This window comes from Sebastes fasciatus, chromosome 3 (assembly GCF_043250625.1).
Source record: "Sebastes fasciatus isolate fSebFas1 chromosome 3, fSebFas1.pri, whole genome shotgun sequence".
Taxonomy (NCBI): Eukaryota; Metazoa; Chordata; class Actinopteri; order Perciformes; family Sebastidae; genus Sebastes; species Sebastes fasciatus.
Window position 1 is genome coordinate 11946888 of NC_133797.1, and position 26014 is coordinate 11972901.

General features: G+C 43.2%; 1 protein-coding gene across 1 annotated transcript in view; it reads right to left on the reverse strand.

Moving 5' to 3' along the window:
- Positions 1-26014, reverse strand: part of pkd1a (polycystic kidney disease 1a) — a 77775-nt gene that overhangs the window by 28496 nt on the left and 23265 nt on the right. Inside the window, exons 2-23 of the mRNA XM_074628956.1 lie at positions 24798-24869; positions 24540-24608; positions 23512-23583; positions 20986-21149; positions 20203-20453; positions 19507-19767; positions 18471-18642; positions 17300-17477; positions 14612-14826; positions 12419-12540; positions 12183-12333; positions 10299-10561; positions 9716-10096; positions 8978-9460; positions 8714-8845; positions 7985-8160; positions 7168-7298; positions 4363-6992; positions 2616-2813; positions 2225-2524; positions 1657-2102; positions 866-1016 (exon numbers count right to left, since the gene is read on the reverse strand). Coding sequence (XP_074485057.1) covers positions 866-1016; positions 1657-2102; positions 2225-2524; positions 2616-2813; positions 4363-6992; positions 7168-7298; positions 7985-8160; positions 8714-8845; positions 8978-9460; positions 9716-10096; positions 10299-10561; positions 12183-12333; positions 12419-12540; positions 14612-14826; positions 17300-17477; positions 18471-18642; positions 19507-19767; positions 20203-20453; positions 20986-21149; positions 23512-23583; positions 24540-24608; positions 24798-24869 — 7018 coding nt within the window. The remainder of the gene's footprint in view (positions 1-865; positions 1017-1656; positions 2103-2224; positions 2525-2615; positions 2814-4362; positions 6993-7167; positions 7299-7984; positions 8161-8713; positions 8846-8977; positions 9461-9715; positions 10097-10298; positions 10562-12182; positions 12334-12418; positions 12541-14611; positions 14827-17299; positions 17478-18470; positions 18643-19506; positions 19768-20202; positions 20454-20985; positions 21150-23511; positions 23584-24539; positions 24609-24797; positions 24870-26014) is intronic.

Consider the following 26014-nt stretch of genomic DNA (forward strand, 5'->3'; position numbering starts at 1 on the left):
GCTGATATAAAGACCAGGAGTCGCTGCATCAGGTAAGATAACGGTTCATTTATGCGTGGAACATAGCTAAGTTAGAAAGCTAGCTAGTGTTGGTGATGTATATCATGCGAGACGAGAGATGTAGTTCACTGAGCGGTTTCACACAAAACTAAATGATACTACGACAAACTGCAACTTTCTTAACTTAGAAAATTATCTTTTAAATTGACGAACATCATATGTGTGATTCATGGTGCAATTCAAACAGGATAAAAAAATATCTATCTCTCGTTATTTTTGCCTTTTAGTGCCTTCATTTGTTCACAAATTGAACATATACCCCGTCCCCTCCCTCCCCCCTTCTCTGCATTGAACAGCTCCCCTCTTTTTACTACGTGTTACTGCATTTAGATAGCTTATTTCGATATCAACGTGTGGCTCAAATATCTGAAACATAGTTTTTATAAGTAGCTTTTCATCGCCCTGTCATGACTTCAATCAGTATTTCACTGTCGCTGGAAGAAGTAAATCTATAAAATGTTCCTATATGTGCAAAAATAGTCAAGGGAAAACACTGCTGATTGATAATAAAAAGAAAAAGTAATGACTATAGCAACGACTATTGGCACATTTTTTGTGTTTTTTAGAGAACCAACAATAACCTGCTCTCCCACAATATACACACTGACTGTAAACCTCTAAAAAGAACAAAACAATCCATATTCCTGGTGGGGGCTTGAATGCATATTAATATACAATGTCATGTGAATGGAAACATGCTGCAAAGTCTGAAAGTCGTTGCTTGTGTGAGCAACAGAAACTGACAATTCAAACCAGAAAAAGCTCATCCAACTCTTCTTCAGTTTTGTTTCATGCCTGCTCTTACCTTTGAAGTGCTTAGACACTCCCAGTGGTAGTTGAGTAGTGACTGGAAGTCTGGGTCCATGTTGGGATCGTAGGACTGCACCGCGCTGAGCTTCAGGTCCTGCGTCCTTGACCACACCCTGTAGGTGCCCCCTTCTATGATGGGCATCAGCCTGACAAGAAAAAAAGGGTTAAAATTAACATTAAAAAAGTAAACAAAGTAGTTTTTAAATTTCAAATTCAACTTGTAAACCCCAGCTAGTTATCAAGTTATAGCAGTTGAGCTGGAATTACGCTTTTGTGGAGATTCGCTTAAACGTCTTTGTGAAACCTACGCAGAGAAGGGTACACACCTCTTTCCTGTCCTTCCTTTCATTATCCCGTCCATTTACAAATTATAAATCCAAATTCTTGAACGCTTGTTTTGTGTATGCAGGGATTTGTTTACGTCATCTGGGGGTGAAATTAATTTCAGTTTGCTGATTTCTTCTATGTTTTCTTACATTATTGTTTGCTAAATGGGACACTGCTTCCACGTGGATGCAGGAGCCGTTTGAGACGTTTCTATGGACTTCTTTTCACCATGTATCTAGGTCACCATTAGAATCCATTGCAACTGGTATTAATTGGTGACTACAACTGCCAAATTTAATTAAAATTAATTAAGATTTTGGGTGGATTATTGTGTTAATGTCATACTGCATCAAGCTGTATATCATTTGCAGAATTAATTAAGAAATTAGAAACAATAAATAAAGGAGGGAAAGGATGTACTCCACAGAGAGAGTCTCATCATTTAGTTTCCCCACTGACCTGGTAGCCATGACACTGAGCTGCAGACAGGCGGCCTTCCTTAGCGGCACGCCTTCATAGGACATAGAAAACACCAAGGTGTAGTTCCCTGCTGCCAGAGTCATCTTAGGCAACGACAGCTGTAGCCGCCGCACATCCACCTCCACCGGCAGGCGAATTACTGGGACAAGCACAGACTGAGAGGGCTGAGTCACCAACCCAGAAGGAATACGGTGGTCTCTGTCGTTATCACAGGAGGATGTCGAGAGTATCTGCCAGAGATACTGAGCTCCGTAGCGTAGGCAGCCTTTCAGGTCCACACTGGCTTCCACCAAAGTGGGCTGGTAGCGCCAGATGGCCAGACGGGGGGCTTGAACCACCTGCACTTCTGGCTCTTCACACTCTAATACACTGATGTTTACCTCCACATGGGCCAACACCCAGCTCACCAGGTTACTGCAGTTCACCTGGCAGAGAGAAAAACAAGCTGGTGAAATCTGGGACGATGCCAAGCTTTCACATACAGCATCATATTTTACAGATCCACAAATAAATAATGGATGGAATAATGTAGTTCAAAGAAACATACTTGGACCCGGTAGTGTCCTGGGTATCTGTACTCATAAGCCACAGTTGTGCTGTTTGTGTGAACTGGAGTAGAGCCGTCGCCAAAGTCCCACAAGCACTCCACAGAATTAGATCTGGGTGTGATATTGGCCATCAGGGTCACCGTCTTATTGATGAAAGTGTCCAGAGGCGCTGCATACAGGACGGCCGCGGTCAGCCGGTTCTGCACTATAATGCGCTCGGTGACGTTCTGAGCGTGCAGTGCGTTTAAGGCCTTCAGGTAGATGATCAATAAACCTGGTTCTTCTGGCGTGTAGGACACCTGGGGTTGTGTGATTCATTGAGATAAGTCAGCATTGCTATATTGTGATAGTTATTCATTATTATTAATATTCATAGATAAGTGATCTCACCTCTTTGCCCATATGCCCATTCTTGTGGAGGTGGTGCAGATCAAAAGTCCAGAGGAAATGAACAGGCTTGCCCGTCAGGATGTTGGCTACAAACGTTCTCTTTACACCTACAGGGATTGCTGCACAGCTTCCCAGGATGGAAAGATTACGCACCGGCTCCATCACCTCCACCTGGTGGGTTCGCCACTTGGAACTAACCTGGATAGTCACATTGTAACAAAATATATGCACTGTGTTAGTTTGATTAAATCATGTTGGTTTTGAGGGTCAGAGTTAAAGCTGGGGGACGCAGTTTATTTTACTGTTATTAGGCTAAAATTCCATAATAACCTTTCAGCATATTGTAATTCAAGTGGTAGCCCAGGGTAGGCAGTTTTCTGGAAAAAAAGCAAAACCACACCAGAATTTGGAAATCCAGCCCTCATCCTGCAGCTCTCCTCTCTCCCCTCTCTGTCCTAAGCCCCTCCCACCAGGCGAGGGGGTGCATGTGCACACGCTTCAAACAGTAGTACGAGTACTCGTCATTAATTTCAAACACCATCCCTATCATCATTGTGATGCTGATGCTTGATGCTGATCCTTATATAGCGGCATCTCTACCGTCCGGTTTTCTTTGCAAACGTGTGGGCCTGTAAAGCCCTTTGAGATGACATACTGTGATTCGAGGCTCTTCGAGATGGAGAGAAAATGTTGCTAATAGTTCAGCCTTCTGCTAACTGAGCTCACGCAGAAGGCTGAACTATTAGAGAAAAGGGTTATGCTTGCACTGTGCTACTGCCGTAGCTACCATAGCCGTGAGGCTAGCTCACGGCGCTAATCGCAGCCGCAAACAGAAGGCAAAACTATGAGCAACACTTTCTCTCCATCTCTGAAATGCTTCGCTGATATTGTCAGACTCTCTTTTTGATAAGTCTGTCTTATTACTTTGGGTTGCTTTGCAGTGAAGGCGGCTGTAGCCAATGCTGGAATAGCAACTTATCCTGCAGGCTTTCACCATCTGAAGGGACGTGCACGTGCATCTGCATTTGTAGAACAGCCAATAGGAACGCTCTCTCTCTGAAATGACCTGTGATTGGCCAAAGGAAGATTTTTTAAAGCCTGAGAACAGAGCCATGAGGAGGTGCAGAAGTCTAGTTTCCTCTCAGAACACTTGAATTACAATATGCTGAACCGTTATTATGGATTTTTTCCCCCCAATGATGCCAAAAACATACTTCCTCCCCCAGCTTGAATGCCATAACGAGAAATGTAGTGATAATTAAAAAGTTATAAATATTTCCTGATTTCTGCTTAAAAACACTCTACATACCGACTTTAAGTGATATTTTGGTTAAAGTAAGCAGTTAGGTCAAATATCTTGGCCACCAATTTACAGATAACTCAATAGATGACAAGAGACATGTCAACAACATGCTCAAGTATATGTTTTTGCAACACATATATTGATATGTGCTCTAGTCATGTCAAAGTCTTTCTGTAAAGAGCAGTTTGCAGAAAACTAAAGACACTTAAAACACTTGTTACGGCGTGCTCCAAGAATAGTGTCATTGGATTGTCAGCATATATGTTGACTTCTGGGCAGACTGGCAAGTAGAAAATGTATTATTTATCCTTATCTATTCATTGGTAAATGCTACCAAAAGCTGTCTGTTATACATCTGAGATATGACAAGACTATTTGTACATTTTGTTTGAGTTCTTTTTATGTGATCGTATTGTGTGCGATATCCATCTCCTTTGACTTTACCTGGTTGACAGCAGTGAGATTCACCATGTACGTATCCGCCCTGCTGAATTTGTGGACGTAGGTCTGGTTGGGTTCATGGATAACAGTGGCATCTGCGCTGATGCTGAGGGTGAGGCGAACGTCCGAGCCCGCTGCCATAGATATGGTGAACTCCACCTTCTCATCGACTGCTACAATGGTTTTACTTGCCCTCAGCTCCAAACCCTGAATCTTGTCCTGAACAAAGAACTTTCTGGAAACTACTTGCCCGCTGACGTCATTGGTCGCATTCAGAGTAACGATGGCTGTTTTCGCCTCCTGGAAAATCACAGAAGTTTTATTTCCCGTTTCTGTTCTTCCTTTCAACGGCCATGTCCACGTCACGTTGGTTCCTGTCAGTACCTCCCCCTGGAGCGAGACGCTGACGCCTGTTGCTACGTAACCCTTCTCTGTCACATTGGTAGCTGTGAATCTTAGTCCAGAAATGACTTCCTGGACACTGACAATCTTTGACTGAACCTCTGAGCTGACTTCATTGAAGACCTCAACAGTAACAAGCTTAAGGCCAGGACTGATGAAGGTGTGGGTCTTCCAGTGCTTGTTCCACTGCAGAGGGTTCCCGTTCACAGACCAACGGTACTGCAGGTCTGAGCCTTCAGCACTCAGTACTGTCAGGTTAGTTGGAGCATTGAGTGCAACTGGGTTATTGCTGATCTGCAGGTCCAACCCTCCGGCTGGTTCCAGGAAGTGGATGGTTCTATTGACGGACAGCTGGCCCAGGAGGTTGGCTGCCCGGAGGAGGATGTCACATGGGCCTGGTGTGGAGAAATTCACCTCCACTGCCTTCCCGCTTATGTTGAAGCTTGAGCTGAGGGGGTCTAGCTCTCTGATAACGTTCCAAGTGAACGTCATGTTGGTTCCTTCCTTTAATCCTGCTTGAAGGTGGACACCACGGTTTGTAGCAAAGCAGCAGCTGTCCAATGCCGTGCCTCCGCCTCTGCCTCCTCCAATCTCCTCTGCTAAAATCTGCAGCCCCTCCAGCTCACGTTGGACATACAGGAAGATACTCGCCTGTGCTGTTCCTACGTCGTTCTCCGCTGTCACAATGATGTTGTAAGTAGCAATGGAGCGGAAGGTGTAGAACATGGTGTGGGTCCCTGCGATTGGGGAGCAGCGGTCACACAAGATCCAAGAGAACCGGACTCCATCTCCCTCCAACATTTGAGCCTCAAAGTGGACTGAGGCATTGAGAGGGACATTTACCAAGCTGGAGTTGAGGGTCAACCCGCGGATTGGTGCAAGCACAGCAACTGGTAAAGTAGTGTGATTCCTGCTCACTGTGTTGCCTGCTGTCAGTGTAATATTGTAGTATCCAGAGATGTTGTAGGTGTGGAGGATATTCTGGCCTATAAGCACATTTCCATCTCCAAAGTTCCACACGTAAGTGACATTGGTAGCCATGGAGGAAGTTGTGAAAGCGTACGGTGCTCTAAGGGTCAGGTTATTGTACTTATTAGTGCTGTTATGCTGAATAACAATTGGACCTATGGGCATCAAAACATCAATCCCAACACTGGTGTTACTGGTGGAGATGTTATTGAAGACGGTGACTGTCACATTGTAATGACCTGGGTTTATATACGTAGTCGGGAAATTCCCAGAATCACTGATGAGCACAAGGTCTTCCCCTCTACCAAAGTCCCACTGATAGCTGTAGTTAAATTCTGGCTCAGCTCTGGCCTCGAACAGGATCTCCTCCCCGACGGCGTAGTGTGATTTCTCAAGGGTGAGGCTGATGTTGGTTAAAGCTGGCTGCACACACACCCAGTTGAAGAAGTTGGCCTTAGTGGCCTTGTTTACCCCGCTGGAAAGAAGCAGAGAGAGGTGGTAGTTCCCACTTGTCCAGTAGGTGTGCGAGACTCTGGGGTTACCGTGGTGTGTCTCGTTCGGGCTTCCATCCCCGAAGCTCCATTCATAAAGATGAGCCGACGCGTTTCCGGACACCCAGGCCTGAAAGTTGACGGAGGTCCGCTCTTGGACACACCCGGACGGCTCCATCCTCACAACTTGGAAGACAAACACCTGCACTGGCAGGATTGTCCAGCCGGAGCTCACGGCGTTGGCGGCCGTCACGTTCACTGTGTAGTTGCCATCTTTCACATAGCTGTGTGACACGTGAGGTTCGGAGGGTGTGTAGATGTTCCCGTCTCCCATGGAGAATGTCCATGTGATGTTATTACCTGATGCAAGGCGTGCCGATACTGTAGTAGGACTGTGAAGCTCTGTGGGAGAGGAGCTTTCCGCTGTTAAATCTTCAATCTCCTCGTACACAAACATCCCGGCACAAGCCTCCATAGAACTGATGGTGTTGTTCACCGACACACAGACATTAAAGACGCCACTCTGTGCATAGGTGTGCGCCACGCGACGACCTTGCAGCGTAGCGGAACCATCTCCGAAGTGCCAGTCGTAGTGAATGCCGTAGGGTGAGGGAAGAGGGTGAGCCTCAAAATCGGCTGATTTGCCAGTGAGGAGTAGTCTCGGCTCTGTTTGTATATCGACGCGAGTGAGGATGCTGTAGACGCTCATGTTGATGCTCTGACTGATGTTCTCATAGCGATTGGACACTGACACCAGCGCTGTGTATATTCCTGTACAGAAGAAGAAGAAAGAGAAGAAGGTAAAGGGGGTGAAATTAGCCTCATGTCATTATCTACCAGCTTAAAATATTCTGATCATAAATTGAAACAAAGTCAAATTAAATTGTCTGCTGCTGTTCCATTAGAAAAGATAGTACTGCTGATAGGGAGGTGGCAGAGGGCTTACCTGGCTGAGAGTAAATATAGGTGACATTGTTGCTTAAAAGGACCTGATTGGGGGAGTCTGGGCAGAGGAGGGAGGCGGCATGGGGAGGCTTGGATTCAAATTCCTTATATCCGCCATCACCGAAAGACCATCTGCAGCATAACAGAGACAATGTTAAACCATGAAATGAGGACCTTCACAGAAATACATGGAACTTAGATGAATAAATGCACTGATAACCATTTCCATACACACACACACAGTCACTAGCTGGAAAGTGGGAGTCTTCTCTGACGAGGCAATAGAGGGTTTTTGGACAAGGAGAAGTGGAAACTCAAAACTCAGGAAGTCTCTCTGGACTGAGAATGGTGAGTTTGGAGGGAAACTTAAGTGAAAGAGTGCGCCATAGTTGGGAGGGTGGGAATGTGAAAGAGGGAGGGAGAGAACTGAGTAAAAAGAGAAAGAGTGGAAGAAAAAGGGGGGAAAAAAAGTACAGGGGAAACAGCTGAGCAGAAGGGAAAATTCTTGTCAGCAATCTGCTCTAACCACACAGTTATAAATCCAAGGCTGTGCATGGTATGACTGCTGCAGTGCTATTATGGCGCACAGGAAGACAAAAACAGAGAAAGGAGCAAAGAGAAAGACAGAGAGAGGAGGAGAAAGGAGCAGTCAAACACAAACAGATGCACTGTGTTTTCACTCAGCCTTCAACATAAAGAGAAGAAGAGAGAGATAAAAATAGTTTTTGTTTGTATTATTTTTGTTTTAAAACACCACAGAAGATATCCATCCGTCTATCAGTCTATGATTCTGTCCATCTCCCCCCCTATGTTCGTACCGGAAGGTGGCAGCGACAGACATGTCGACGAGCACAGAGGTGGTGAGAGTCTGAGTGGAGCCCTGAGGGACCACATCTGGCACACCCTTTACTGTGAGGTTGGCCATTGGCTGCAGCCGGTCCACGGTCACGTTGAAATGCTCTGTGAGGGTGCTGACGTGGTTCATGGCCGTCACCTGGAAGAGATGCCATATGACCCAGTAAGACAGGTGGTAAGAGGTTGAAGTCTTGTGTCATCTACAGTACGTTAGCTTTGATTGTGACACAACATATCATGTAACCTATCTAGTAGAGCTGAAACCATTAGTCTATTAATCGATAAGTCTATTGATTCGATTCAGTCAAATTTTTAGGCTAAAATGCAAAAAATGTACGGGTTCCAACTTTCTTAAATGTGAATATATGCTGGTTTTGTCTCTATGATAATAAGTTGAACCTCTTTGGCGTATTGGACTTTAGACAGAACAAGCTGTTACTTTGGGCTCTGGGTCACAGTACATTTTACGGACATTTATTTTTGGGCACAAATTAAAAAGTTGCCTCAGTCTAATCACCACTGAAGTTGCTTAATTTGCACACGTGCATACATTTTGTCAGTGTTTATGGATGTCCCATTAAAAAGCTGGATATCAAAAACTAAACCTCATAATTTAAATTAAAACAATTATGAATTGTAACAGAAACGACAGTGTGGCAGTGTGTATGTACTGGGTGTGAACAGAAACTCACTGTGAGCTTGTAGACGGCAGCGTGCTGGTAGATGACATTGAGGACGGTGTTGTAATAGGTGAAGTACGGCTTGTCATCCACTGTCCATTTAAATGTGGGATTGGAGCCTTCAAGCACTGATGCTGTGTAGCTCTAAAACGCACACAATACATACACATGAAGACATGATAAAAAGACAGTACATACAGTTATATCAATATCAAATGTGTGACTCTTAATACAACTACCAGTGAAGTAACCACATAAGCACAAACACACACTCACCACGACTGACTCCATCAGCACCCTGTGTGCAGGGTGCGGCTGCACCATCAGTCCTCTGAGCGGCTCCTCCAGGCGGACGACCACAGACAGGCTGGCCTCCGTCACGTTATTATGGGCCTCCAGCTCCACCTGCACCGGACTCCTCTGCTCCTCCGTCCCCAGGCTCAGATCCAGCACTGCGTACAGGCTGGGCTCTGCGGCCTCGACCCCAGACCCTGAGCTCACCCCGGGCTGACACAGCCATGGGCTGGTAGAAAACTCTTCGGGACAGTCGGGCTGGAAGATCACGCTGTGGTTACTGCCACGTCGAGAGGCCTTTGTTAGGTAGCGAGACCGGACGCGGAGCAGCAGCTGGGTGTCGTTGGGCTGCAGGTAGAGAGTGCCATTCTGGGGAGAGGGGTGGAGGATCGTCAAGCCAAGAGGAGGCACCACGCGCAACGGGCATGATGCTGAGGCTGGGTATGATGGCTCAGCTGAAGTCACCTGGAATTTATCAAATTAAAGTTTGTCTCAATTATTTTGTTAATACAACAGAATTACCAACATAGGACACAAAGGGGATATAACAGAAATAAATAATTTATAAAGCAAAAACTTAATGGATGTTGATTTATTAGCCTGTGTTAACACTGAAAAAGCGTGCAAAACTATGGGTAAATCTTAAAAAAAAAGAATTTTAAATATCTCGAAATCTGTTAGATGCATGCTGGGATTTGACAAACAGCTTTGATGTCTTACCAGCAGGCTGTAGAGTCCGGGCTGGGGTAGACCAGCAGACAGCTGTTCTCCCTCCAGAGGAGTCTCACTGGGTCCCGCATAGAGCACTCTGACGGGGCAAACTATTTCCTCCAGCCACCCACCCTCACCATCCTCCACCAGCGCCTTCACGTCAAGCTCCGGGTCAGGCAGAGGGTCGGCATCGTGGTCAGCCGAGTCGTCCGTTGGCCGTCCTGTGTTGTTGATCCAGAACCACTCTGATTGGTTGAGGGCTAAGACAGGTTGTCGCCACAGTGAGTGTGGGGAAGATTGGCAGCGGAGAAGGGAGGCGGGGCCGGCATCGTGCTGCAGGGCGATGACATCACCACGGGAAACCAGGAGGTCCTCCAGTTGTTCTTGTACCTGGGAGAAACAGGGATCAGGATGGTGTATTGTAAGTTAGGCCGTGTAGAACAGCTGCAATACCTTAACTGTTAAAACAATCTGGCTGTAAATACATCTCAAATTAAAGCTTGCAGTCATCAAATATTTGTTCTGGTATTACTGCATTTCAAAAGCAAAAACACTAAATACTCCATTAGGACGCTAAAGTAAATCCTCTCACCTGTACGTGTGCTGCCGGTCCTGCAGGCAGAGTGAAGACCACCTCATTCTGTAGGCTGTATCTGGGCCTCAGCGCCCCAGAGGGCAGGCGGTGAGCCTGGGTGCAGTTCGGACAGGAAGATGGCTGGCAGGGACTAGAGAGGGGCAGGCACCGGCGCTGGAAGGGACACCACTGCTCTAGTCGGGGGCAAGAGGGCGGATCGACGCTCCTGGTGTCATTGGGGACACAAATAGCCACCGGGGCACACGCTGGACCTCCACAACCTGAGACACAAAATGTATTTTGTCTTAATCATTTACATTTAATTTAAATTTAGACACCTTAAAAAAAAATGCTTTCTTTCTCATTCCCTTTAACTGCATTATATTATGCAAGCCGATAGGGTTGTCGCAATACCGCAATATTGACAATCCAACCACAGTGGAAGGCAAGCAACAGCCACAACCACTATGTTCACTTTTTTTCTTTTCTTTTTTAGATTCTTTGCAATGGGAGTGCCTCAACAGTCTGGCGACCTGTCCAGGCTGTACCCCGCCTTTGCGGGGCACAGCCTGGACAGGCCCAATGCCGGCTGGGATCGGCTCCAGCTCCCCGCGATCCTGTATAGATTACAGATAATGGATGGATGGATAGATTGGAGTGCCGCATTTTAAAAAAACGCTGTGCCTCATTCTTTGTTCTGCATTTAACAGTAAATAAGTATTTGACTCGTTTTAAAACTTTCATCTTTGTCATTTAAAAAGCAACAATATACCTAATAATAGCCTAACAATAAGGCTTATTTATAGAACACCAAAATCAGGATAAATAAAGTCATTTGCAAAAAAAAGTTGCAATAATACCACATAACGCATTGTTGAGCCAATCATTACAAGCCGATCATATGTTTTATAGGCCTGTGTACAATCTGAAACTGAAAGGTATTACAGCTGTCAAATAAATGTAGTGGAATAAAAAAGTACAATACGTTCCTTTTAAATGTAGTGTAGAGCAGAAGTATACAGTTTTAGAAAATAGAAATACTCAAGTAAAAGGGCCTAAAGATTCACTTCAAGTCTATTCATATATAATTATTAATTATTTTCTTTGTTTAATAACAAAGGCTATAATTGAGGAGAAAGTAAAACAAGATAACACAAACAAATCAGAATCTAAAGCTGATTTGTCACTTTACATCAAACAAGCATAATAAAAGCAATGAATTGAAAAAGATGAAATCAATATCTCTCCAAAACAAGCCAAAAAGTCTGCACTTGAGGAGTCTGAATGTGTGTTATTTGTAGTGGGAACATGTGCTGGGCCGTGATCCATCTCTGTGTAGGGTAGAGTAGACTTTCTCTCTGTCATTAATAATCCAGTTATCTCATTATATCCACCGTCTCCTCCTCTGCGGCTGGATTCACAAATTCCACATGAAGGTTTCACAGAAAACGTTCTCTTATTTTGTTAACAAGCCGCTCGGCTCTCTTTGGACTTCTGTTTCTCACATCTTTTGTGTGCATCCGCTCTCTGCTCCTCTGTCTATTGCATGTCTCCGCTGCTACGTCTCAGTGGAGAAGTCAAATAAAAAAATAACACAGAAAGCATCTCAGTTTTGTTTGTGCTCAGAAGGGAGGTTGGTCTTGTTTCTTTCCTCTCCAGTTTTGCCCTTCTTTCTGTCTCCATTCAAACTTTACTTTCATGTCGATCGACCTAACAACTTCAGACGAGGCCGGTCAATGTGTATGTGTGCGTGTGTTTATCTGTGTGGATGTCTCTGTCTAACTGGAGGTGTTGGCGCAGGTGGCTTATGGGTTTTTCAACACCTGCTGATACTCACCAGCAATGTGCGGATGGTTTAACGTGTCAAGTTTGTGCGAGAGTGAGTTTCTGTGTTTGACTCACTGGGTAGCAGCAGGTGCAGGCCGGGATAATGACAGTGAGGTCTGTAGGTCTGGAATCGAACGTGGATTTGTGAACTGAGCTCCTGCGTGACAAACTCTAGGGAAGACAGACGACCTGCCTGAACAAAGCTCAGAGCTGGGAACAACAGCACCTGTGTAAAGAAAAAAACAGAGTTTGATGAAAAGAGGGTTTGAGGAGAACGATGATTGAATAAACAACTTGAGATTCCTCCTCACCTCTATGCCACCGCTGGGAGGTGGTGGAGTAGAGAGCGGAGCGGACGAGGCGCGGTGCAGAGGATTATGGGAGGGAAACACAGCCAGGCCTACAGTGTAAATCCCTGCATCTGGAACACGCACTGTAGAGGCAAAAAAAAACAAAATGGAGCCAAGGTGACGAAAGAGGAGGGAGGATGAGGGATTTAAAAAGAGGAGAGAGGTAGCGGAGGCAATTTATGAGAAATGATGGCCGCAGCTGCAGTCCACACTGTGACAAATTGCTTTGAAAAAAAGAGAGAGGGAGAGGTGAGAGAAAAAACCTCTGAAGACACAGACCAAACAAAACTACTGTTGAAGGTATTAAAGGAAGAACACTTCAGTACAGGACGTATCTGCTCACTGCAGACTGACACAAACACCGCAACAGAATCAAAGACAGACTGGATCAAAAGAACACAACTAGACAGTCAGGCAGACGGATAAACACACACACAAACTACAGCCTGCTTCACAGATACACTTAATTTCACACATGTGGCACTGACTTTCTGTTCACTTTTGAAGGCAGTTTTAGACTGTGCTGGTTTTCCTGAAAACATTTGACTGTTGTACATTTCTTTCAGCCTCATTAAGAGTCTTCCTGTGGAGCAAACTAAAATCCAGTTTAACTTATGCACCAAGTGATAGGAGACTGACCTCTGAACTTTACCGTAGGACATGCTCTATTTCACAATAATAACTAAATCAGAAGGCTTTCTATTCACCAACTCAGCAATGGGTGGAATATAAATGTCACACTGCTGGCTGAAAAGCTTTTTTCATTTCCTGGATGTGTATGTTATTTGCGAAATGTAATTTAGTTTATATTCAGCAACACTTATTTGGAAGCGACTCCCCCGCATTATGTTGCTCACTTAACGTCTCGAAGTAGTAAACGCTGCAAAAAAGCAGCAATTTAGCAACAGCAATCAAATGTCAAGTAAAGATATCCAGTGGCCACATATGAAACACTTTATGAAGTTTGCTCATTTTCTGTAGCTTTCAGAGCTTTAAGGCCCGTGGATATTTTAATAAATGGAATGTTTTGTTCCTTTACAAATGCTGTATATAAAAGATAGAAATTATGAGAAATAGGAATACTTGCATTACAATTACTGTATATATGTCCGCAACAAAACTATTACGTTTATCATGTAGTATTGTTTCTATCCTGCCCTGTCAGCCTAGTCTGAAAACGCTATTCCTTAACAAATTCTTATAAGTAGGGCTGTCAGAGTTAACACAATAATAACGTGGTAACACAAATTTGTTTTAACGCCACTAATTACTTTAACGCATTAACGCAACTTGCGATTTTTAGGTCGTAGCGGGCACAGTTTTAAAGCACCATATGAAACTAGGAAACCTAAGGAATCCATTGGTACAAACCATGTCATACTAGCTTGTCGTGAAGAATGATCCCTTTTTCAAAGGGGTCCCTTGACCTCTGACCTCAAGATATGTGAATGTAAATGGGTTCTATGGGTACCCACGAGTCTCCCCTTTACAGACATGCCCACTTTATGATAATCACATGCAGTTTGGGGCAAGTCATAGTCAAGTCAGCACACTGACACACTGACAGCTGTTGTTGCCTGTTGGGCTAAAACAAGCATATTTGCCCACTCCCACGTTGGTAGGAATATTAAATACTTGACAAATCTCCCTTTAAGGTACATTTTGAACACATAAAAAATGTTCGAATAATTTGCGATTAATCGCAATTAACTATGGACAATCATGCGATTAATCGCGATTAAGTATTTTAAGCGATTAACAGGCTTAATATAAGCAATACTACATTAAGTGTGGAAATGCTTTTTGCCATAATACTTTGATGTAACCATAATGCTGGAAATTATGGAGAACAGTCTCTCGATGCTTCTTACACAAGGAGCAATTTGTATCAATGCCAAGTGTCCTCCAATTATGAATGGTGCTTCAGGGAGCCAGTCTTGTGCTTGTGATTAGTTATGAAGGAGGCTGTTTGCTTTTCCTTTCTACGCTTGTCTGTGCCACAAGTTAATTTTCATAAAAATGATAGTGTAGAAGGTTGAAAGCCTTTGCTCTCCGCCCCAAACCACTAAGGCACAGAGGGATTTGGGGAAATTTGCATTTAATCTGTTTCTGCCCCATATTTTGTGTGTGTCTGTGTGAATGTATGGAGCCTACCTTGTGGGCTGTACTGGCAGACATAGGCCCGCTTGGCGTTGCATGGGTGTGAACTGGTCTGAGCGCGCTGATCGAGGGACACGCACACGTTTCCACGGGAGATTGGGGAACGAGGCGGCGGGCCCTCCTCTCCCTCCTGTGCCTCTGAGCCGTTCGCCCAGCGCAGCTTGCCTGGAGAGTCAACGTCACTCAAGCCCAGCCACACACCTCGCTCCCTGGGGCAGGAACAGACAGGTTACACACAGAAGCAGACTGCTTGACATTTAGCTGTTGACAGCTGGAAAATTGGCTCACTTGGAATCACTTGGAACGTACACAGAAAGACGCACACACAAACAAGAAATTCCACCTGAAATGAAATGATTCATTCGTGCAGTTCAAGATTGAATGAGGAAAAGACGTAAAATTAATTTTTCACTCGTGTCCTTGTGAATGTGATAGTGCTGTCGGATGGTACAATACACAAAACAAACCTCCAGAATCAATGTGGGTCTCAATCAGTGACAGTGAAGACTGGGAATTATGTACCGGCTTGCCTTTGACAATCAATGATTGCAGGGCAGAGAAAGCATGAAAATAGGCTTTGATTGAACCCCGGTGGGATGTTGAAAGGGGATGTCAGATATTTAGTGCGTCTGTCTGATTATAACAGGAACTCCATGAGTCCACTAATGGACTGCACATTTTCCGCCGCTTCCTTTTTTCTATCTATCATACGCCTTTCACTGAGAGCAAAATGGTCTCTTTTCCATCATTGGTGTATGACTTACTCACTATGTTCTAAAGACAGACACGAGAAAATGGAAGCAGGCGTCAAACATTTTAGACGTTTTGTTTGATGCTGGTCTTCGGGTTTTTTTTTTTTCTACTAAAAATTCACCCGGATAAAAGCAGTTTCTTTCCCTGTCTTTTTTTCTTTCTTTTTTTTGGGCTCAGATTTTTCAATACTGGTTGACGACTCACATCTGTGAAAATGACATCTGAAGGAGTGGAAAGGGGTTAAAACATACAAGCAGAGAGGGAACAAGAAAAAAGGGTCTTTGTGGCAAAAAACAAGACCTGATAAAAAAAAAAAGGGCTCCTTATATAAGCGAGGGGGTGGAGGAACACATGAGCGGAGGAGGAGAGAGGGGATAAACTCCATCTGCAGCAGGTTTTTTCTTCTCTCATCCACTTCGGCCTACGAGGGCAGGGCCTCTACCCTCACATTAACACACACACACACACACACACACACACACACACACAGACACACACACACACACACACACACACCATGAACTGTGGACTCCTCCTCCCAGGGTGTTAAAGTTACAATGCAGCTGTGCTTTTACAGATGTGTTTTTTGCGACCCTCTTCGACCTAAACACCAAAACTTGGGGGCCTTCAGACACAAGCCCAGAAATTGTCTCAACGAAGCAAAAAGCCAAATCCAGTGCTTATCACACAGGCGTACAGCACATGCAGTAAAGATTAAAGAAGCATTACTAATTTTGTGGAAAGAGACTGTATGCTGTTACCTTGAATGAGACTGGGGTCACAATCTGTTCACATCTGAATTAGGGCTGTCAAAGTTAACGCAATAATAATGCGATAACACAAATTTGTTTTAACGCCACTAATTTCTTGAACGCAACTTGCGATTTGTAGGTTGTAGCGGGCTCAGTCTTAAAGCTAGAGTGAAGATACTGGTATCACGCGAAACTAGAAAAACCTGAGGAATCCATTGGTACCAATTGGCATGGCCAATTTCAAAGGGGTCCCTTGACCTCTGACCTCAAGATATGTGAATGAAAATGGGTTCTATGGGTACCCACGAGTCTCCTCTTTACAGACATGCCCACTTTATGATAATCACATGCAGTTTGGGGCAAGTCATAGTCAAGTCAGCACACTGACACACTGACAGCTGTTGGGCTGCAGTTTACCATGTTATGATTTGAGCATATTTTTATGCTGAATGCAGTACCTGTGAGGGTTTCTGGACAATATTTGTCATTGTTTTGTGTTGTTAATTAATTTCCAATAATAAATATATACATACGTTTGCATAAAGCAGCATATTTGCCCACTTCCATGTTGATAAGAGTATTAAATACATGACAAATCTCCCTTTAAGGTACATTTTGAACAGATAATCTAATGTGAATACATGCTATACTATGTGGGAAAATGTCAGTATTTTATGCAGCCTGGGAACAATATAAATGAAAGAACAGATGACAAAAAAACAAAGGAAAAATAAACCAGAGAAATAAATCAAAGCAATAAGCTTCAAGGCATGAAGTTCATAAACAGTAAATAATGACAAATGAAAAGTAGTGCCCTTGAAAACAGCATGCACATGCAACACATACAAACACAAAGAAGCCTTCACACAGACAGGAGGGGAGAAGAAAGTAAAACACACTATTCATACCCCCACCACCATGTATTTTGCAATTGTCACTGATTGAAAGTTTAACATCTGTTTTGAGGATTTGAAGTTCATCACAATGTTTCTTTGACTGTCGCTGCTATAAACAGCAACATGATGAGAACCATTAAGTTTGACAGGCAAACAGGGATGACATATTGTACTGCAGAGCTGACAGATTATCTGTTCAGTACCTGACAACATACTATTGAAAAAAAAAAGCAATTACTGAGACTCCCTTTCTGCACCCCATACAGACAGAAAACACTCACTGTGTGACTTTGGGCGCCAGCAGGTTACGCAGCGCCTCACTCCTGACTATTGCCAGATCCCCACCGCGGTCTGAACACTGCTGTCGAGCGTCTGTCCAACTCAACTCCCCTGGAACGATCTGGAAACAGCGTGAGGACTCACCGTGGTACTCCCCTTCCTTTGGGCAGTAAGGGGAGGCTGGCAGAGGACAGAAAACATTCACGTGAGATGTTTTGAAGTCACACTTGCAACATCAAGTCAAGTAAATGTTATTAGCCCCAAATCCCAAATCACAAATTTGCCTCAGGGGGCTTTACAATTTGTACAGGATACGACACCCTCTGTCCTTTATAGTACGACCTTCATGGAAAGATGTAATGATTATTTAATTGGTAAAAAAAATGATCGTCAAAAGACTTGACTTCTAGCTGATCAAAAATGCCTTTTTGAAGCTTTCAAAAGTCAGAATACTGTACACTCCTGTTTTACATGTTGATAGGTACAAAAGCCTCAAGGTACCTCCTACATTATATACATGTATACTGTACAGTCCATCATTACAATTCAAGGTGTTCACAAAGCCAATACTAGAAGTTGATGAGGGAAGAGTTGCTAAAGTCAAGAAGACAGGTCGGTAATTAGTTACTGTTAGTTTCCTTGTTTTTTTGAAGGGAGTTCTGCTGATAGAGACACCAGCTCAGAGCGGGACTGTGCACCCTGTGAGAGATTCATGACCTGCTTTAATAAAAAAAACAGACTGACCTACTTGTTGGCGTTATGTAAACTTCAAAGATAACATTAACTCACCGCTCGCTGTTTTTATTAAAAAAGAAACCAAATGTACTCTTCCTGCCCAGGACTAAACGGCAGACAGACAGTTAGCAACTAAGTGGTGAACTAAAAAGCCAGATATTTACCTCAGGAGTTGGTAGAGACCAAAAACAAAGCTAAAAGAGAGTGAATATTGGACTTGCATTCATCGGGTGGACAGAGGCACGACTCCAAATGAATGCTATCGTTGCCAAGCAACAAACAGGTTTAAAAACGCCTATGAATATCCTTTCATAATGTAATGTTGATGATTTATCCCTGCAAACTAAGTGACAATTAGGGAAGCATGGTGCTGATAAGTTTATGGACTGTCGATCAGTGTCATTAGCTGCTTAAAGCTCGTGTGTTTGTGTATCTCACCTTTGGCAACTTGGACACCATCCTTTGAGATCTTCCAGTCTACCTCCACTCCAACAGCACCCCAGCTCACAAGTGTGAACTCTAGGCTCTGATTGGCCACAGCAAGAGTCGGACAGCGCAGCTCCAGCTTGGGAGGAAGTGTCACGGTCACTTCTCCGCGTGCTGAACGTACCTGAACAAATGCAAATATGAAACAAGATTAGGGCTGTCAAAGTTAATGCGATAATAATAGTGTTAACGCAAATTCGTTTTAATGCCACTCAGTTCTTTAACGCATTAACACAAATTATGGTTTTTAGGTTGTAGAGGGCTCAGTTTTAAAGCTACAGTGAAGATACTAGTAATATATTAAACTAAAAACGTAAGGAATCCATCGGTACCAACCATGTCATACTAGCTTGTCGCAAAGGAGGTTAAATAACGCTCCACACTTACACTAAATTTTGGCAAGGAAAAACTGACATGGCCATTTTCAAAGGGGTCCCTTGACCTCTGACCTCAAAATATGTGAATGAAAATGGGTTCTATGAGTACCCACGAGTCTCCCCTTTACAGACATGCCCACTTTATGATAATCACATGCAGTTTGGGGCAAATTATTACCTGTTGGGCTTGAGTTTGCCATGTTATGATTTGAGCATATTTTGTTATGCTAAATGCAGTACCTGTGAGGGTTTCTGGACAATATTTGTTATTATTTTGTTTTGTTAATAAATTTCAGATAATAAATATATACAAACATTTGCATAAAGCAAGCATTTGCCCACTCCCATGTTGGTAAGAGTATTAAATACTTGACAAATCCCTTTAAGGTACATTTTGAACAGATATAAATTGTGTGATTAATTTGCAATTAATTGCGATTAACTATGGACAATTATGCAATTAATCATGATTCAATATTTGAATCAATTGACAGCCCTAAACAAAATATTAAAATCACGTCATTATGTTGAAAAACTTGAGAAAAAAAAAGTTTTTTTTATAATATTGTATAAAAAAATGAAAAAATGATTTCCTATTTTTTCTCACTCACCTCCTTGAGTCCAGCCCAGGCCATCAAACTGACCGCATAACGTCCCGGAAGTCCGTATTTGTGAGTTGCTGTGGTGACATCTGTTCCTGTAGTGTTGACCCGAGACGAAAGGTCACCAAAGTCCCAGGACATTGTCACCGGAGTGACAGAGGACCCAGCGGAGAAACTGATGCGGTCGTGGACACTTTGCAGTGGGAGAGGTTTCATTGAGACCGCGAAGTCCACCGCAAACACGTCCTGAGCCAGAGTCCACCCACATCCCTGTGCATAGAAGGAACCATGTGAGGAAGAGGAGGCTTTTGTGGGTCACAAGCACAAGTATTTAAAAGTCAAATAAAACCTTCCTCACTGTTAATTGTTAAGATGTTTGTGGTTTTTAGTATTATCTTTATGGTTTTAAATAAATAAAACTTATGAACTGCTTTGATTTAAAATAAACAAATTAGATTTTCAGCTGTAGTCTTGGATTGCTTCTCTTGAATTGCTCTGTATAGCAGCCCTGTGGGAAACTGAGTCTGAGGATGTCGGGGAAGTCATTCAAGCCACAGACGGAAGTTGTTGGTAGATTACAGGAAGCTTTAGAGGAAATCCTGAATGTTGTGTTTACAAAAAGAGGAAACAAAGCAAGAGGAGGAAACTCCACTAAAGGAGCTCTTTGACATCTGAAGATCTCTGAGACCACTGTGTGCTGCATACCTTCATAACATGGGGGTTTGTACAGGCAGCGGAACACTGAGATTCGCTGATGAAGTTCGGCTCGGAGTTTGTGCTGCAGAGGCACTCGTGGCTCTCCCCCAAGCCCCCGTAGCGGTGTGATGCAGCAAAACACACACTGTTGCACTGTTCACGTGTGAAGTTTCCGGGTGTGGAGGAAGAGAAGATAACAAGCTCGCTCCGTCCCCCTCCTCCACTGCTGCTGTCCTCAAGACAAGCTGCATAGTTGAGACCTGGAGAAGAAGGATAAGAAGAAACGGTTATCAGTCAACGCAGCGCAAATATATTTAATCTCATATCTCATTTATAACTTTAATCAGCATCAGACCTTCTCTGTTCAAACCAGCAAAAGAGATCAAAAAAGGTCAGCTTGTGAGTAGTTTATTCCTCTGACGTCTGAATTCGTCACCACAAGGATTGCATAACATTACTTTTGGCCTTGAGTCAATTTTGGATTTGAGTTTAAAAACCCCAAAAGTGGTTCACATTTGTTGAGCATTTTCATGGCCTTTTGTGGCTAATCATCAAGTGCACGTGCTTGATGTCTTTCTTTCCCTGAGTTCAGCTTGCTAGAAAGACTTAATTTTAGTTCCAGGACGTCCCTCAACTACTTCTATCATGGTATACATGAAAGGCAGGATGGGTTCTCTGCCAAACAGGGAAAGGAGATTAACGAAAAAAGTTTTTTGTAAAAGATTTGGAAGTTTTGTGACATGTAAATGTAACATGTGCAAGTGCCTGCATTAGCATCCATGTGCATCGTACCACAGGTGAGCAGGCTGATGTTGAGCAGGGGTTGGTGGCGCAGCTCAGGAGGGTGGTTACAGATCATGGCGTCCGGCCGTCGAACTCGCACCCCTTTCTCCTGCAGCCAGCTGACCAGCCGGAACAACTTACAGTCACAATCAAATGGGTTACTGCTCAGGTCACTAGAGGAGAGGAGGACATGTTAACAGATAATGTTAGCACAACCACAGCAAATGATATAACAACACTCAAAAAAAGGTTTTACACAGCTTTTGCATCAAAAATAATATGCCAACATTTTTGTAAAATACACTTGTTTGCTGACTTAATGGATGTTTGATGACAGAAATAATATCAGTTGGCTAATGGTTAGCATAACATCTATCTCCTGCCAAAAGTTGTAAAATACACCATCCAACAAAAACAAAATGATCCTTTCAGATGTTGTACTGTATCTTGGTTGCTGGCACATTAGCAGGGTTGGAAATTAGCACCAGCCACATGTTGGTCAAAATGCAAGTGGCTGCTAGATTTTGGAATCCACCAGCCACAGCGGCAGGTGGACAAAAAAGTTAATTTCCAACTCTGCACATTGGTCACGTTGTTCAGAGTTAGAAAAGTATGAAAAGCCAAAGCTTCACCATAAGACAAGGACTTCTGGAGGCTGCGTCTGCGCCCAGCTGTCTTTGGTCAGTAGCGTTATGAGCTAATGATTGATTACACCATAATGTCAATATCACAAGATACAAAGTGTAGTTCAATATGACATCTTTGGAGGAGTCGGAAGTAAATTCTCTCTGGGTGAAACGTGTTCTCCAGAAGGCCAAAAACATTATTAATCACGACCACATCCTGTCCAGTGAATTTACACTACTGCCTTCAGGGCGGCGCTATCTGCCGCCTCCCGGAAAGACAAACCGCTACTCCAAGTCGTTCATTCCTTCCACCGTTAAACTGCCGAACGCAGAGTAGCTATCTTGAATGAACGATAACAAAAATGTTTTATTAACTTGAATGTAAAGTTATTTTGCACTAACCATATAATGGTTGTCCGTGTTTGCAATTAGGTACATTCCTGGAATGTAATTGGCAATGTGCAATACTCTTGGCACTTTATTCTATTTATTCCTTTCTTCTTCCATTTCGTCTTGTTTTTATTTTTGTATTTATTGTTTTTATTGAGAATGTTTTTATTCTTGTACTTTTATTGATCTGCACCTCCCCATATGCCACCTACTGTGTTCCCTCTGTCATTGATGATTGTGCAGTATGAAGGTGGACTGCAGAAACTGAATCGCCCTTCGGGGATAAATAAAGCTATCTGTATCTGTAATAACCGTTTGCAACCCCTTGCTTACAGACTTTTTACATGGCAAAGTTCATACTATACAACTTTCACAGTCGTCAGATCTCTGTACAGTTCACACTATACAACTTGCTGTCTTGTAATCGGGAGTCTTGAAGTCGTTGTGGTTTTGACACTACATGACTGACTGGAGACAGGGGGTCACACACTACAAGATCTTTCACCAGGGGAGGAATCCCCGAGGAGGTTTCCAAACTACATTTTGGCACAAAAACACTTGAGAAATACATGATAAATGAACCATACGTGAGACACACAACTGATGTTGTTGGCATATGTGATCACAAAATAGCCTGTTTCCATCGGTTTCCACACGTCTATTTTTCTATTTATTCAACAACAACTTTGCTCCGTGTTGCAAATGCAACACATACAGAAAGTTCCTCTTGTTAGAGGCAAACCCTCCTCCGCCAGGTTTCCCCTCAACCCGTGTCTTGCGCTCTCATTGGCTGTAGCTCATGGCCGGAGTCCCCGACAGGTCCAGATATTTAGCATGCTAGATATCTGGAATGTGTCTGTTAGGCATCAGCGAGTGTCGGAGAGCCTCTCGGCACGCGTCTTTGAGCAGTTCACACATGAGGCTCGAAAGCCAATGTGACCTTGGACATATCAGAATGTCTGCCATAGAAAAGCTGCACTCCTTTTCTATGGCAGACTAGAGAAATAATGCCAATGAAGTTAAAAGGCATAGAGTATGAAGGGAAATTATGGGACACGAAGAAGAAATGGTGATGGGAAAGACAGATGAAAAGGAGAAAAAAAAATATTCGGGAGTCAAGGATGAATACATGGAGCAAGAGATGGAAGGAGGAAAGAAAGACCAATAACATTATATGACATGTGTCTATTACCGACCAGCCCATTTAGCTTCGCTCTACTACACTCTGCACAAGAAGAACTCATATAAAGTCCTGGTGAGGAATAATTACTACTCACTGCCTCCCACTCCAGTCTGAAATAAAGCTTCATTCATCTTGTGTAGGCGAGCTAACTGGAAACGCGCTGCTTATTTAAGCATGTGTGATCAGATGTACGCGTTTGTTTGGACATATGCTTCTATATGTGAGTGTATAAATAGGGTCTATTTATATGTGATTTATCATGTCATATGTCTATATTTATTGGGGGAGACAAAGAGATACAGAGAGAAAAGAAAACAATGAAGTGTGATTACTTACATTTGTGTTAAATTGCAGAGGTTGTCGCATATTCTCTCTTCTATGGTGGTGATTTGATTGTTACTCAAATCGCTGATGGAAACAGAAGACACAAATTGCTGTTGACATCAAAACAAGTATTTTTTGATTGCACTAATTTGTGGCAATAACTGTGATACCGTCATTGTGGCAAAATGAATGTGGTGTGGCTTTGCCATCGACTAAAAAAAACATGAAGCCAATAATTGAGTCATTGGATGAAGGAAGATGTGAAACTGCTTCTTCTACATTATCCGACTGTAAACTGATGCAGTCACGCAGTGACATTTAGATTTGTGTTGATCAAAGAAGACATTCTCACGTCCTCTTTATAAAAAATAATGACTCTTATAACTCAGATATATAACACAACACAAAACCGAGTGATTGAAAAACAAACTAAGCGCCAAACAAGTGAAGTGCTGAGTAAGGGATAGCATTCAGACTTGATGTTTCTTTCTGCTTTGTTTCCATGCTTCGCTCTCGTTTTCTTTACTCCTTCTCCACTCATGATCTCCTTCTCCCTCCCTCTCTTCTCCATCCAGTAGGCTACATAATGGGGCCGTTGTGTGGTGGTTTTGGAAGGAGCTGATGGAAACCACCAGAGTCCTCTCTCAACACACGCACACACACACACATGTGCTTAAACGCCCATTCAATGGGTGGAAGAAATAAGGTAATGGATGGAGGAAGGGAGAGATGGAACGAGGGGTGGAGGTAGCGGGAGCCTGGAGCAGTAAGCTGTAATTGAACTTAATCACGCTGTGATTGGTGTGTGTGCATGCGTGTGTGTATATGTGTGTGTGCAGTATATAGTTTGTGTGTTTTTTTGTGTGAATGCTCGCTGGTCCAGCTAGCTTACACCAGGGATTTCTGCCTACTTAAATCCAGACTAAACCAAGCCTTTCTCCCTACTGCTTTCTTTTTCTTTTTCATCTTCCTCATCCTCCTCAACCTCCTCTCCTCTCGACCTTGGGTTTGCCAGGTCCTCATCTTCTCTTTGTACTCACAGGATTGACAGCGGCCCACAGCAGAATACCCCTCTGGGGAGAACATTGATCCTGTTCCCTTGAAGATACCTTAAAGATAAAGATCAATACATATAAAGTTAGATAGATTGACATGACTTGGATGGAGATAGACTGGGTTGAAGATACCATATATATATATATATATATATATATAGAGAGTTAGATAGATCGACAGGAATGAAGATAGATTGGGTGTAGGTGAAACTATGTGAAACACATAATGCTGAGCGTACTCACAGCTCTCGGAGGCCAGTGAGACGATCTAGCAGGCTGGTATCAAGGGAGGAGATGTGGTTCTTGGAAAGATCTCTGCGGGAACAAACCAACATGTCCACATTTAAAATGCATGACGGGGAAAGATGATTGCAGGCGCACACTCTCACACAGTATCGTCAGACGTTACAAGTCATTTACCATTTAATGTGGCTGCGTAAGTGCTGGGAAATTAAATGTAACGATGACAAAGGAGAGAGAAAGGAGAGACACGTTTAGCTCGAAGGAAAAGAGGTAAAGATGAGTAAAATCAGACACATTCAATATGACGTAGATGTGACAAAGAACAATACTACAAAAAAGTACAGGATTTTCTGGATAACATTTTCTTTGAGATGGCACATTTTAATACAGTTGAGGTCACATATAACTATCAACTTTTTTAGCAACTACAAAAGTAGTTGAAATTGGTTACCTTTGAATATTTTTCAGTTCATTCAGTCAATGTGTTTACCAGTCTGTGGGTTCAGTGAACTTGGTATGTAAGTTACAGTAATTCCTTTGATTATATGGCAGCCAGGATTGGAAATTAACTTTTTGGTCCAGCTGCCACTGTGACTGATGGATTCCAAAATCCAGCAGCCACTCAATAGATTACTAATGTTTTTTTGGCTGGTGAGTGAAGCAAATCAAACAGCCACTTGCATATTTTACCAGTATTTGGCTGGTGGCTGGTGCTAATTTCAAACCCTGGCAGCCAGTAGAGAGTGACAGAAAATGTCTCCAAACTTTTTGCCTCTGAGAGCTAATTTGACAAAATGATAGTGGCTGAGAGTTACTCATAGCAACGAGTTAAAGATCGCCAATAGCCTACATCATTTCTGTCTTACTTTTAAGGTCCTTTAATAACGTTTCTGTGCTTCGTTAGGATGTGTGCCACTAAACGAAGCCTCTGTTGCTGCGTTTGCCGTCTTCGTAAGCTTGGTAAACAGAGACTGTCATCTTTTAAGCGTTGCTTTCAGCTCCTTTAACGGTACTTCCTCTGTTAGTAGACGGCTAACGGTTAGCTGCCAGCCGGAAAGTCCCATGAAAGTTACCGTGGACTTTGGTGAAGTGGCGCTCGGCGTTAACGTCACATCTTTTATCGACTGACACCGTAAATGAGACACACACATCGCATTCACATATGTGAAAAAAAAACCTGTTACCCATTCCTCATGAAAACAGTATATTTTGCCTTT